Source organism: Gadus chalcogrammus, chromosome 8 (assembly GCF_026213295.1).
Source record: "Gadus chalcogrammus isolate NIFS_2021 chromosome 8, NIFS_Gcha_1.0, whole genome shotgun sequence".
In the NCBI taxonomy this organism is placed as follows: Eukaryota; Metazoa; Chordata; class Actinopteri; order Gadiformes; family Gadidae; genus Gadus; species Gadus chalcogrammus.
Genome location: NC_079419.1, coordinates 2610592 through 2625001, shown reverse-complemented (window position 1 = coordinate 2625001; position 14410 = coordinate 2610592). Strand labels below are relative to the sequence as shown.

General features: G+C 44.0%; 1 protein-coding gene across 2 annotated transcripts; it reads left to right on the top strand.

Annotated features, from left to right (window-relative positions):
* Nucleotides 1-686: 686 nt before the first annotated feature.
* On the top strand, nucleotides 687-8971 carry pold3 (polymerase (DNA-directed), delta 3, accessory subunit). 2 transcript variants are annotated; one of them, XM_056597453.1, is made up of 12 exons: nucleotides 687-843; nucleotides 1044-1099; nucleotides 1190-1289; nucleotides 1410-1449; nucleotides 1614-1746; nucleotides 3057-3321; nucleotides 3553-3625; nucleotides 4186-4561; nucleotides 4935-5041; nucleotides 5533-5624; nucleotides 6221-6290; nucleotides 8201-8970. In XM_056597453.1, exons 1-12 carry the CDS (start codon nucleotides 787-789, stop codon nucleotides 8395-8397), a joined length of 1566 nt encoding a protein of 521 aa, XP_056453428.1. In that variant the 5' UTR covers nucleotides 687-786; the 3' UTR covers nucleotides 8398-8970. The 2 variants fall into 2 exon arrangements, with proteins under 2 accessions (XP_056453428.1, XP_056453429.1); XM_056597454.1 differs by having other exon boundaries at nucleotides 700-843; nucleotides 5542-5624; nucleotides 8201-8971.
* Nucleotides 8972-14410: the final 5439 nt, after the last annotated feature.

The following is a 14410-nucleotide window of genomic DNA, read 5'->3' as shown; positions in this document are numbered from 1 at the left end:
ATAAAAAAATAGAATGAAAATATAATATTACAGTTCTGCCAAGACTGTATCGCTAGATGCCAACCAATTCTACCCTCTGCACCATTAAATCTTCAGTTTAAAACAGCATTTAATTTTCTATCTTCGGGGTGCCGTTGATGTTGTCTCTCTGCCGTACAGACGGACTTGTTATGCAGTGTGGTTAATACAAGCCTGTCCACGGACACTGTAGTGGTAATTATAGAGGCTATTCTGGTAAGACCCAGTTGTGCATTTTGGATTAGATGATTTTATCGGTACCAGCCATGATTTGCATTTTGATTCTGCAAGTCTGAGTTGTCTATTTTGCTACTGTTTGCTACTGTGTGTGTGTGTGTGTGTGTCTGTGTGTGTGTGTGTGTGTTGTGTGTGTGTGTGTGTGTGTGTGTGTGTGTGTGTGTGTGTGTGTGTGTGTGTGTGTGTGTGTGTGTGTGTGTGTGTGTGTGTGTGTGTGCCATAGTCCAATACGTTTTGACAATATGCACAGAGAAATATTGATGATCTCACTTAAAAAAAAAAAAAAGCAATAATAATGTGTTGCCTATTTTACTGCACATAATATTCGCTGGGTCTTCCTGGAATTTTCTTTATGTGGCAATAGCTCATTGCTGCCTTTAGAGGGCGCTGTGGCACCTGGAAAGAAAAGGAAACGCTGCAGTGCACACATGACGTAGAGCAGGAAGTAAATAATGACTTTCGTTCCCGCGCAGTACGACAGCTACAGCAAGAAGTTAGCAGATTAGTTGCTAACCTGACACGGAGTAAACAATGGATGAGCTTTATCTAGATAACATCGACGAATATGTCAACGATCACAACAAGATAGTAAGTCAGCATTTATATAGCGATCAGCGTACACGAATCATGATGACAGTCGTGTTTACTGACACTTTGCAACACATTCTGGGTTGCTGATGATGCGAGAAGTAATCCTAAAGTAGCTAAATGATCGGTGTGTAAAATGTGATGTTTACCTCTGATCAATATTGTACCTTGGATGTTAACCTGTTTTCTTTGTCTCTAAGGTGACCTATAAATGGCTTAGTCTTACCCTCGGGGTCCATGTAAATACAGCGAAACAGTAAGTCGCATTAATATCCGCATGTGGGTTTCAGCCTTTGTGATTGATGTTTATATTTGGATCATTAAACTAATCTTTAAACTATTACAGAATGCTCTTCCATTACCTGGATCACAAAAGAAAAGAGAGCTCAGCTCCGCTCCACGCTACATACCTAGTGACGGGTAAATGGGTCGAGAATGGAAACACGGTAAGCGAGCCAACCAACAATATAAGTCCCTTCTGCATGGCTTATGTGTGGATGTAAGCAGCCTTCTTTGTTTGGTGATGCCACTGTTTTGATCGAGGTCTTGTCAAACTCAATCCCTAGAGTCACAAGGTGACGGTGGTGAGAGAGGAGCAGTTGGAAGGTAGGCTAATGATCTGTTCTCACTTCCCACCACCTGACACGCAGCCTAGTGACTACCTGTGCAACACAAATGAGCTGCCAGAAGGCTAGCACTGTGGTTAACCTCCTAGCAACCAGTCACTCAATGTGATTTTAATGACATGTTTTTCTTCACCCATGTTCAAGATGTCAAGTCCAAGATGAGCTTGACGGTCAGTGTCCACGTGTACAGCGTCCAGAAAGCTTCCCTGAAGGACAGCGGCCCTCTTTACAGCGTAGACTACGACGTGGTCAAAGACAACCTGAACAGCTGCAGCAGGTACGTGTCCCTCCTCACACTGACAGCCTCTGCCTTCCTCTCTCTCTCTCTCTCTCTCTCTCTCTCTCTCTCTCTCTCTCTCTCTCTCTCTCTCTCTCTCTCTCTCTCTCTCTCTCTCTCGGACATTTCAAGGATTTACTGTCAAGAAAACCGGATCTAAAAAAAGTTGGCATCAGACACAAAAAGTCAATGTTTACTACCTTGGCTGGAGTAACACACACACACTCAAATTCCAGACCCTCTTTTATCAGTTTTCTTCTGACCTTTTTAGTAATTCTGTTAAAGTAGTTATTTTTTCTGGAGAAATTAGTTTATTTTACCGTGTTGAAATGTCACGTGCAAAAACATTTTTCCGGAGGATGACGTGTAAACACCCTAATATGCTGTCTGCTTTTGTCTCCTCTATCTGTCGTCATGAACTGTCAACGGTACGACGTTCAGACGTATTGAACGAAGGAGCTAGCGGCTTAGTGAGGTCTCGGACCAACAGAGCGGCTTCACCGCACCTTGGCAGACCTTCTCCCAGGCTCCGGAGCTCTGCTGAAGCGATGGAGCACTGGGCCGCCAGTAGAGATAGGGCCGTCTGTCTTGGCGTTTACACACTGGCCCAACAAAACGCAAGCATCGGGCCAGAGAGATAGACCTGTTGGTGCTGGTCGGCTTCTGGGGGACAGGGTTCCAGTCTGCGACTAGCAGATTGAAGTTAGTTGACTTCGGCCGACTTTCTGGTTTTGTCTGGGAAGTGTGCAAGCATCTTAACATGGGGGTTGAAACTCTACTTGGTGTTTAACTGGTTTGACCCAGGAGACAGACCGAGGCGCACATTCAGAGAGACAGAGAGAGAGAGAGAGAGAGAATACCCTCCCCATGATAAAGGATGACCTATCTGACCATCTTACCACCAGTGGCTCTGAAACTAATCGTGTCCTGCATCGACATTCTCAGCCCACTGCGAAAGAAGAGCTTCTCTTCGGTTTTTAGTCAATTTGTTTCCTGGCAGACACCCTTATTATCCAAAGCGATTTTTACATTGAATTCAAATACATCGGCTGGGGCTTGATCTTCGCCAAAGGATAAGGCTTTTACTCATTGATTTAAATCCCCGTTGTTTAAACATCAGGTCTGAGACCTTGCTACTAACGAGCACGTACAGAGTCTCGGACACACCAACACAAACACTCTTTTTTCACGTGTCTGTGTGTCTTTAATGAGTCCTGGAGAGCCTTCAGCAGAACCATTCCATATCTTTTAAGGCTGGAGCCACGTGTGTTTTGTTAATCCGAGCGATCGCGCTCTGTTGCGTTCTGCAGGTACAGCGCCATCAAGTGTGCCGACGCCGTCCCCTTTGCCCTGGGGGACACGCGGCCGGCGGGCGACAGCCTACAGTTCCCTCCGCCGGATCCTAACCAGCTCAGAGCTCCTAGTTTCGACGGGCCAGGCAACCAGACCGCCTCGAAACCAGCCGCCAAGCCGCAGCCCAAAGGCATCATGGGAATGTTTGCGAGCAAGGCTGCTCCCAAAAAGCAGGAGCCTGCCAAAGAGATAAAGGTGGAGCAAAAGGAAGACACTACTACGGTATTGTACAGCTCACTTTTGGGTTTGTAATGTTGTTTAAGTCGGATGATGACTAGCTTTGTGGGTCGTTGCACGGCAGCGATTATGTCACATTTTTGTGGAACATGTTTGGTAGAACTTTTGCTTTTGGTTTTTTATATAATGTATAAAGTTGAGGAGGCTTTTATGAATTATGAGTTGCCAAAAATGCTGACCTAAATATTATCTTTATGCTGTGCTTCTGTATTCTAGGCTGATGTGTCAAAAAGTAAGTCAGCCTCCAAGGGCAGTACTATGAGCAACTTCTTTGGGAGTCAAGCGACAAGTAAGTAACAGTGTGTGAAGGAAGATCTTAACTTGTATTCATAAACACTTTGACATGAATTTCTTAACTTCAATCACTTCAGATTAGACCCGGGCAATAATTAAATATTATCGTTAGATAGTATTGAGTCTATATTTTTCCATATCGCCCAGCCCCTTGTCAGATAACTCTACAAGGCACTTATTTAAATAATAATTAATGAGGAAGGCCTAATGGCTCAATGACGATGGGATATTTTTCTGCTGATGAGAATCGGAGCGCATGATGTGTGTGTGTGTGTGTGTGTGTGTGTGTGTGTGTGTGTGTGTGTGTGTGTGTGTGTGTGTGTGTGTGTGTGTGTGTGTGTGTGTGTGTGTGTGTGTGTGTGTGTGTGTGTTTGACGAGGTCACCTTTCACATCCCATAATATGGTGCAGGTGTTGAAGGTGCGCTGCAAATGGCCCACAGAACGGTCACAGGCAGCATACTTTTCAAACCATCAATCCCTTCTATGTAACTCTTGAATCACTTCTCTTGACTCTTGAAGTATTGTACTAAACATTGTGAACCTAACTTCACCAGAGCGAGCAGAGAAAACGGTGAAGGAAGAAGAGACGTCATCGTCCTCGGTGAAGGATAAATCTGAGTCCTCCCCTCCAGCGAAGAAGCTGAAAGAGACGCCAAACGAGGAGAAGGTTAAGGAGACTCAGCCCAAGGAGGTGAAGGTTAAGGAGACTCAGCCAAAGGAAGAGAAGGTTAATGAGACACAGCCCAAGGAGGTGAAGGTTAAGGAGACTCAGCCAAAGGAGGAGAAGGTTAAGGAGACTCAGCCCAAGGAGGTGAAGGTTAAGGAGACTCAGCCCAAGGAGGTGAGGGTTAAGGAGACTCAGCCCAAGGAGGCGAAAGTTAAGGTGACCAAGGAAGCCAAGGTTAAGGAGGCCAAGCCAAACGCAAGGAGGTGTGTGTGCTTGTTCTGTATGAATTCCTGTATTTGTCCTAGGATAAATGCATATTTAAATGAATAGCCACATGATGTATACTGAGGGGTTGCAAAACAACTTTTTGTGTTATCTTTTTTGGGTGACGTACGCCTAATAGAAAGTATATAAACAATAGAATGTTAGCAATGTTGTAGCAACGTTGAGCTGTAGCGTTCCTAATCAATCGAGCCCCTCGCTTCTATGACCCCTCCCTGCTTTCACTCTGCACCTAGTCACTAGTTTGCATTCCAACTAGTGACTAGTTTTCATTTAGCTGCGTGCAGCAGGTAGGTCCTATTGTCTGACATTTTATGGCGTTGACGTGAAGTGTCTTGTTTTCTTCTGGAAAAGTAAATCCAAGCGCAAGGAGCCGTCGGACAGCGAGGAGGACAAGATGGAGACGAAGAAGAGACGCAGGATTAAAAAGCCTCAGTCTGACAGCAGTGATGATGATGACGGTGAGGCCCCTTCCTCCTCTCCTCCCACCCCCCACCCCCCCACCCGCCTCATTTTCTCCCACTGATTGACCCATCAATCATGGAGCAGTGAAATACTTTTTGAGGAGCATGAGTCTCGAGCTCCCTTTTTGTGAGATTTTAACCCTTAATTTATGATTTTTGTATTTTTCTGTATCTATGTATGCATTGTTGTTCCGGAAACTTTATCAACACAAAACTGTGTAACCGTACTTCTTGCATTTTAAATGAATGTCTACGACTGAGGCACATATCTGTGTGGGCGTGGAAAGCGTTCTAACAACAAATGACATTGCAGTGAGATGCGTACAGATTTGCATCCTGTTCATTTATTGAGCAGAGGGCAGAAGATCCTCCGTTGCCTGTTTTATTCCGTCTTAAAACTACTCGATTCACTGGAACATGCAACCACTTGGAAGGTCTACCGCGACCGGAGAAGAATGAAAATACTGAAACATACCCATTTGTTTCAGTCATTCCAGATTCCCCGAAGCAGCAGGAGATGCGGAAGCCCCCGCCAACCCCGGAGCGTCTGCTGAAGGAGAAGATTGTTTCACAGCCTAACGTACGCGCTCACACTGGCTTCTCACTCATTATTACGAGACGGGAAGCCGCGCAGTCAAAACCGAAATGCACCCTTTCGCATCGACTGTGATCGCACGCATCTCACTTTAGATTTATGCCTGATGTCTGGGAGCAGACAGGCTCAGATCCGAGGGAACAGAGCGTTATGCTTTCTCTCGCTTCATATTTGTTTTGAACAATCATGTTGCTACTAGTTGCATGTTGCGGCAGGGATCCCTTTGCATCTTTGGTAAAAAAAGTTGTGGGTTTCCCGACCTGACTATGTTCCGGCTCCCCCCAGCATTCCTGATTAACGTAGGACTGCTGGCTCCGAGATCGCGTATACTGTTACTCATTGGCTCAAATTGGTAACAGGTGGTGCACTGCAATTGCATCACTCTCCCCCCCCCCCCCCCCACCCCCGATTGTAATAACAGTGTTTCACAATAGATGGCCAAATCCCTTACTGTTGTTTGTTGCTGGTTAATCTTTAAAAGCCCTTTGCCACTAAAACATTATTATTATTATTCAGCTGTAGTTAAGTTTTTATGGTGATATTTGGGTGTGTCATATGGATTTTACTGTTTCCTGCTTCAGGAGTGCAAGAGGAGGAAGAGGAGGAGAGTCATGATGTCGCGTACCTTTATGGATGAAGAAGGATGCATTGGTGAGTCGATTTTCCTTTTTGAATCATTGGACCTCACCCGTACAACAGCTGCTGCCAGGTTCAGGTGTTAATCACCAGGGAGAATAATTCAGTTGGATTCCAACCATTTATAGTAATGTCGTAGTAAATTCACCGTCCTGATTGTTGTATGAAAACCATAAACGATGCAAGTATGCAACAAAAGGTAGTCATCTCTCAAAAGATGACTTGTGAGGTGCTGATTGGGGCTGAGGAGGAACTTCCAATCCTATTGGTTAAACTGGAGGTCACCTTCATCAACATGTACAGGGATTTCACTTCTACAAACATGAATCCCCTGTTGAGGGCCTCTAGGAGTTTGATTGGTCAATACCAGCTGTATACTGCAGCAATGGACTGAACCGCATGTTTATTTTCAACATAATCGTCATTTGGTCCAGAGAGCCACTCTGGACCAAAACCATGCCGCGAAAGGACTCTTTTATCTCTACCTGTCGGAGCTATGATTTTGCTTTGAGTTACAGACAAAAAAACAGGCAATGAAACTAAAAAAGTTGAGCAATTGGTGCATGTGCCAAGCTCCAAGCTTGCTACCATTGCACTCTACTGTGGTCCTTTTTAAAATCCGTAAGACAAATCTTTCCTTCAATTACATTTTATTGCCTGACGGACATTTTATGGTGTTTTCCCTGGCGTAAATCACATTGTCTCACTTCACTTTCATACCGCATACTAACTGATCATAACCCAAACTCATTGGGTTCACCAACTTTGTGAGGCGAATTTGGATGATTGTGAAAAGAAGGCTGGAGGCTAAAGGAAGGCACTTTTTGTCCCTCTTGAGTAGTACCACTACTTCACTTACTTTCTGTAGCCCACCCCCGGGTTCGGCTGGGACTAATGGTCTTCACAGCGTCTAGATTCCACTCTGACAGCAACAGACAGAAGGCTAGCCTTTCTCTGAGACCAGCCGACATTGTTCCCGCAGAACCTGGTAGAATCTCTTACCCCTGGCAACTGTCTGAGGCTTCTGCAAAGTGCAAAGTGACTGTGCTGCATCATGCTTCCGAAAAAAAAAATGTTGTATCCCAAAATAGTAATGGGGATATTTCAACCGAAGAACTCTCCAAATAGTGTGTTGCTGCGAATATGTGGTTTCACTGGATACGATTGATGATCGTGTGTGTGTGTGTGTGTGTGTGTGTGTGTGTGTGTGTGTGTGTGTGTGTGTGTGTGTGTGTGGGTGTGTGTGTGTGTGTGTGTGTGTGTGTGTGTGTGTGTGTGTGTGTGTGTGTGTGTCCTATAGGCCTCTCTAATGCTTCATGAATCTCACAGAACAAACGCATTTTTGAAGAAACAAACAGAAAGCGACTCTACTCATTTGTTTTGATGTGACCTCAAATGACTTAAATTTTACAAAGTTGCTTCTGCGCGTGGTTTTGAATCCGTGCGTCTTAATCCGTTCATTTGGAACGGTTCTTCCAAAAGATTGTCGTGGTGGCACCGTGCCACCGTGCCCCCTCCCCGCCGAACCAGGGAACACGTCTCAATCGGTTTGCCGTGACGCAGACATTTTGACGGTTTTTTTTCTACCTTTTTTCATTTTCTAGATCAGGTTCAATTGTAACCACCTCGGTGGGGAGGAAGCCGGTGGCATTCGCCCACAAACTCGTCGATTTGAGTCCGACTCGGTTACGGTAGAGCTGTCTTGAGGTCCGTTTAAGACACGCTGCTTCAAACCGACGGGAAGCGTGTCTGCGCTGCGGTCCGCATAAAAGGAGCGAGTGGGAGGAACAGCCCTAGCCCGGATGCTTATCTCCTGGCGGTTACTACTGGATTAGATCCTAAAACCCCCCCCTCCTAAGACAAAGCTGTCCTGTGATGCTCGCACTTGATCTCTAAGCCTCTGCTTATCTTCCTTTCGTTTGTAGTGACGGAGAAAGGCTACGAGAGCGAATCCTACTCGGATAGCGAAGACCACGTCCCGTCGGCCAAAGCGTCCAACGTTCCCGCAAGGGCTGCAGCCGGCAAGAGGGAGGACGAGAAGAAGTCTAAGAAGAAGATATCGCCCCCGGCAACCAAAGGCACTAAGCAGGCTTCCATCATGGGGTTCTTCCAGAAGAAGTGACGATGATCTTTGGGGCGGGCGTGGCAACACTTTGGGGGACAACATGTTGGCTTGGCACCCCTGTGACATAAGGATCTCTTGGTCCTCGCGATGACTGGGAAGCGCGTTCAGGAACTACTTCTCGAACGTAGTTTGGAACAGCATGTGTACTTGTTTGTATCGTAGGTCAAGTGGTAGGTGATTAGATTCAACATGCATTGCTGTCTATTGAACACACTTTTATGTGGCTGTTGGGGGTGATTAAGTATTCGCTGAGACATGCTACTGTTTTGAAGAGCGCAAGAACCTCCAAAGGTTTCCTAGTGTGGTCTGCTAAAAAGAACCGCTGCCAAATGCTGAATTGCTGGGTGAAGTGGATCCTTCTTTCTCTGCACTGTAGGCTGGTAAGGGATTACCCTGAATCAACTTGTGTGAACTCGTAGTACTCGTGTCAACTCGTTTTTTTCATTTATGTGTGATGTATTTTATATTAAATACAGTGTATAAAATATGGAAGGATCCATTGGTCATGGTCGACATCTGTTTGAATTCATTAAACTATTTTCTCATAAATCCTTGTTTGCGTGAGTTAAGAGTTTTTGTGGTATTATCAAAACACCTGTGCAAAGTGGACCTAAATGAATGTTATTAAGCATTCCTACTATTAATGGGTACCGCATGGCACAGTAAACACAGGTGACATCTTTACCGGTCGTTCAGGCACCTCGCGGCTAAGTGGTGAACGTTTAGGCACCTAGCAGCACCTGAAGATACATTAATTGAATGTTTAACCACAAGGTGGCACTGAAGGCCACTGTGACGAGAGCAAACCCCGGACCAGCGGCCGGTGTTTCTGGGGTCAGAAAAGCCTGACCCCAGGGGGCGCTGTTGCATATTTTCTGCAGTATGCACGAGTTTGAAGCGTAGACAGGCATGACAAAAACATACATAAAACATAAGATCTCCCCCCAACCAATTACCTTTTTATTAAAGGTGCTTAATAAATACATTTGATTGATTTGATTAGCACTCTACAGACCCATACAATGGATAGGGCGTTTAGTACGGTCCTTCACCGTTGCTTCTTTACCCATAAAAATCTACAGTCAGTGTTAAATTACACTGATTTACCTTTGAGCAGTTCCTATTATAGGCTACTGTTTAAAATGCTGTTTAGAATTAATGTTAGAATCAAGAAAAAAAAGACCCACCGGTGGGGGGAGATCTTGTTTTATTTATGTTTTTGTTATAATACGCACGTGTATGTTGCATAGTGCATTTAATACATCAAACGTGGGCTGGCTCCTCAATACATAATCTGGAGAGGGTTGGGGCTGTCGAACGGCTTGCAGCTGACATTAAAAAGGTTGCAAGTGTGCACTTTCCCAACACTTCCCTAGTGTGCTGTTTTCAATGTGATAAAGCGAGTCTTCCGCTGCGTCTAATTGAAAGCCAATCCGGATGATACACATCTAACCGCTGATGTGCCCACACTGGATCGTTTGAAATGAATCTATTAATCTGAATAGTATTATTGGTGGTTTGAAGTTATCTTATCTCTGTGAGCATTGGAGCGTGGGCTAAAAAGCTTACTGTTCCTTTGCTTTGGGTTTCTGTTTAAGTTGAGGAAATGGAAGCCTGACCTAGGGGTATGATAAGAACATTAATGTCCAATTTGGTTCCTATGTATTTAAATGTGACCACCTGATGCACTGGAAAATATCCAGCTCACATTATACAGGGGTCTAAGAAAGATCCCAGGTGAGTCTCTTTAATTAAAGATAGGCAGGCTGGGAAATAAATAGAAAGGAGTAGGCAGGCAGAAACATGATCATGAACCCTTTTCACACAGCAGTCATAGGGAAGCACCTAAAGCCCGCTCATTGATTGTTTGAATAATGAATTAATCTAAATTGATATTGTTTGTTTAAAGTCAAGCATTAATCAAAGACGTAACGAAAGCCCATGCAGCCAAATATAACTTAAATAGTTGATAGGATACGAGAAATTTGATGACAGGGTTAGACAAAATCAGTTCCTGGTCCAATTCTGATAATAAAGTGCCGAAATGTTGTTGATGTATTTACATTTTTCGTCCTGTATGACCCTTAGGGAAGCAGGGGCAGATCAACAGGAAGATGTATTGGAATCATTGGTCCACCACTGATGTAATAAAAGGAGGCACTCTAAATCTGAACTTGTCCATGAAAAGTTAGTCAAAGTAAAAGTTGCCGTAGAATAAATGGATCTGATCTCTGGTGACAAGCCTCTATGGGCTCGTTGTCTATTTTGCCTGCAGCACCCTTCCAACACCAGACATGAGGCATTGCTCCTTGTCTGGATAAGCTTGGAGATGACCTGCCTCAACCACCACTTTCCTCTCCCCATCAGCCCCCACACCCCACCCTCTGCTCCTTTCGGTCGTCCTTTCCTCCCCCTATCATTTTGCCTTCTGTGCCTCCAATACCCCTCTCTTGGCGTGACTTTTCACCAGCTGCTTTGAGCACGGTCCATCCACACTGTTTTCATAAGATAGTTTTGTTTAAGCTGCAGAGACTGGGCGCTTATCTTATGCTGGTGCTTGTGACCGCCGATATCCCTGTTTTTACTAGAAATACGGAAAAAGGCTATTTCTTGTTGAGGGTTCTGCACCATAAACCTGGCCTTCAATTTGGTCGTAGCATTGCCTCTAGAGGGCAGCTCCCTTTTTATTCTTGATTTAATCATAAAGTACAAAGTAGCATGCCAATTATTAGTAACGCAGGCAAGTTTGCATGTTTTGATTGTCTTGCTCTCATATCATATTTTTGGAGGGCTATACCAAACTACTGTCTTTATATATATATATATATATATAGAGCTGGAATCTCTAGAAAAGTTTGAGCAATAGAATCATCGGCACAGCACTTAAGGTGTCCAAATAGAACAAATGACGTCAATGACCCGGAATTTCTCTCAAACATGTATCTGACGAAGCGTAACTCTCTCCCTCTCTTATATGAGAAGATGCCTGACAGCACCCCTGTAATTGGCTGACTGGGCCTCCAGTGACGGCAGGTCCTGAGCCTTCTTTCCACTAAAGTCATGTCATGGTTTTGCCACCTTTATTTTACTGACGAATATCCAAAAAATTAAACGGCAATTAGACAATATGAGACAAGACATCTGTGTTACCATTCATATGTACGAAACACAATTCTGTTTTACATGTATGCAGACACCATGAAACCCTTGAGGGGGTGGCGCAGAATTTGCAAAGCTACCTGTTGATGTTGATGTTGACTTATCAGCATGCCTCTTGTTTATAATTGCATTGTAAATCCGATCTTATGTTAACTGTAGATGATCAACACAATAGTGAGGGTTTGTGAACTGTAATCTTCATCAAAGATAATCAAATATGGTTATCCCATATGTTTTTGGTTCCGAAGAGGAACGATTTAAAGTCAGCATACTCATATTTAATCTCTTGGTGTAGATATGGACAAATTACAGACAAAATACAAAATCAGCCAACTATCCATTTAAAAACATAGCATGTTATAAAAGATGAATGTCCAGGAATGATTGGGAAAAACTCTTCCATGCTTTTAATATTTAATAGTCTTGACCACTACAATGCCTGCAAATGTCTTCAGCGTTATCTGTTAAAAGCTGTGACAAAGAGACCTGGTATTTAAATGCTCCAAGTCCTCTCTAAGGCATCTTACAAAGCCATACAAAAGGTCTTCCTCTGAATACAAATTCATCTGAAATAATTCCTGTCTCGTCACTTTCCCTCCCGGACGCCTGGCTGTCATGATGAATGTCCCAGCGTGCTCTTGCCAGATTTAAGATGTGGATGATGGGATGTTGCTTCTGTTGTACGCTAAGAAAGACAAGTGTCAGCTGACAAGCTGAACTCATATTAGACCCCCCCTGCATTTGAATGCAGTCGAAAGAATGACAATTGTTACTTGAGCTGTAAGGCCTCATAAGATCTAAGGTCAGCCATGTTTCATACCAGTGGCGAAGCTAGACCTTTTTTGGGGGGCTCAAGCCCACCCAAAACTTGCCTTAGCCCACCCTACCGTTTCGTCCTCAAATCTAATATTCAACCTTTTTTTTTTACACAACCAATGAGAGAATGGATGTTGCAATGAACAGGCTCAAATGGGCTAGGGAAATCGAGCGCCATCTTCCTGCAGGAATCTCTAACCTCTGATGTGTGGGTAGAGTCTCCTGTTTGACAAAACCAAAAATGCAGGACGAGCGCACCTAACATAGTTTTTTGTCTGTCAAAAAGGCTAGCTAGTCTTTATCAGAAAATTCACGATTTCCAGCTGTGTAATAACATGACCAGGTAATAATAAAATATTCATTTTAAAACCTTGACATAATCTGTCAGATGTATATTAAATGACAGTTGACCACAAGGCGATTCTATCTATGCCTCTTCTTGAAATGCTTCATGTTTTAGTCGGCAGAGGCTAGTGATGCTGCGACGCATGATAAGGTGCAAGGAGCAGAAAAAGTTGACATGGGTGCAAATTTTCCGTTGAAAAAAACCGCTGGCATTAGTTTATCAGCTGAGGGCATTGACATAACAAGGTGAGCTGATCAATAAGTACAACATGTACTAATACTATGAGACTCATGAAAACGCCCTCAGCTGATAATAAGTGTCAGACGGGACTTAGTGTCTTATTTATTGATTTTAAGTTATTTATTTTATTTTGAATAAACATAATACCATGGGTCAGCAGTTTTACAAGAATTTTGATCTTACAAAGTCATGACAGAGGGACTTGGTGTCTTTATTGATGCTTGAAAGATGAACAACATTATTTTTGTGAAAGGGAATAAGCTGATGAAGCGGACAAGTGACCAACGTTTACTGTTTAAATGTCTAAAGCCATGTTTCCACCACAGGAAATAGGTTCTAAACTAATTCCTGGTTCCTTTTTTACACCTCAAAAATGTCCCTGCTTGGGGGTAGAACACAGACTTTAGGGCCGGGGTTGCAGCACAAAACATCTTAGTTAGTCGTACAGTAGTCAAATTTTATTTCTGCCATTTCAAAATCTGCAGCGGTCTGTTTGTTGTTCGCTTCGACATGCAGTAAATAACACACAGTCCTCCTTTTGCATCTATCGATGTAAACTACATTCATAGACCTGTAATTATAGCTGTTATATGAATTGTAGCGATCCTGCTGGGGACAGAGGAATGTAATGTCAAGAGTATGTAACACTGAGTTTTATTTGGGGAACACAGAAGTTACCGTTTAGCCGTAACCCATGGCAAATAAAGACTATTTGCGACCAATACACAGATGAAATGCTCTCTGAGTCTCCAATTCAAAATTCCTCCTTTATCCCCCCGCAAAGCCCCTCCCTCCTCCTGACAGTTAAATATTCAAAATAATGCATGCAGGAACAGCTTGCATAACGGTTTACAATAACAGACACATAACACATACATTAACACATACCACGTATAATCCAAGAGTCGCTTCAGTTCATCTGGTTAGCAGTTGGCGCTACAAGCCTACTGCATAGCGTTAATATATAGAAATGATCTGAGGCATTTCGATGAACGTAACACCCAGGCTTTAGAATTAACCTTAAAGTGTTTAATAATTTACGCGAGCACAGAAAAAGCCTTCCAGAAAAAGCCTTCCTCCTTAGGAACGTGTTCCACACCGTAAAACCACAGGGCGCTCTTTCCCAAAAGTGACCCCACTTTAGTTCCACAACGCAAGACGAAAACAATGAGCAAAAACATAGGTACCTTTAGTAGAATGCAGTTGACCCCAGCAAACCGTGCAACCAGCACAAAAGGCCTGGAGGTGCAGAGGAGGGCGTCGTTGGCGCCTCGGTAGCCCTGTGTGCTCAGGTACCACAACAGGGGATGTGTCCGATCCAGGTGTTGGCTCAGCACAAGCCGAGCTCTCTTTGGTACTGGCTGGAAGGGTGCCAGACAGTCACGATGTAGGACCACCTTGTGGCCTCTTACCAGCGCCCACCCTGTGGACATCTATCAGTCTGGCCAG

Bases quoted from the DNA above. Each gene is read 5' to 3' on its own strand.
- pold3 (XM_056597453.1), top strand. From the start codon at position 787: ATGGATGAGCTTTATCTAGATAACATCGACGAATATGTCAACGATCAC. The intron at 5,625-6,220 runs GTACGCGCTCAC...TTCCTGCTTCAG, and splicing joins AGATTGTTTCACAGCCTAAC to GAGTGCAAGAGGAGGAAGAG. The intron at 6,291-8,200 runs GTGAGTCGATTT...TTTCGTTTGTAG, and splicing joins GGATGAAGAAGGATGCATTG to TGACGGAGAAAGGCTACGAG.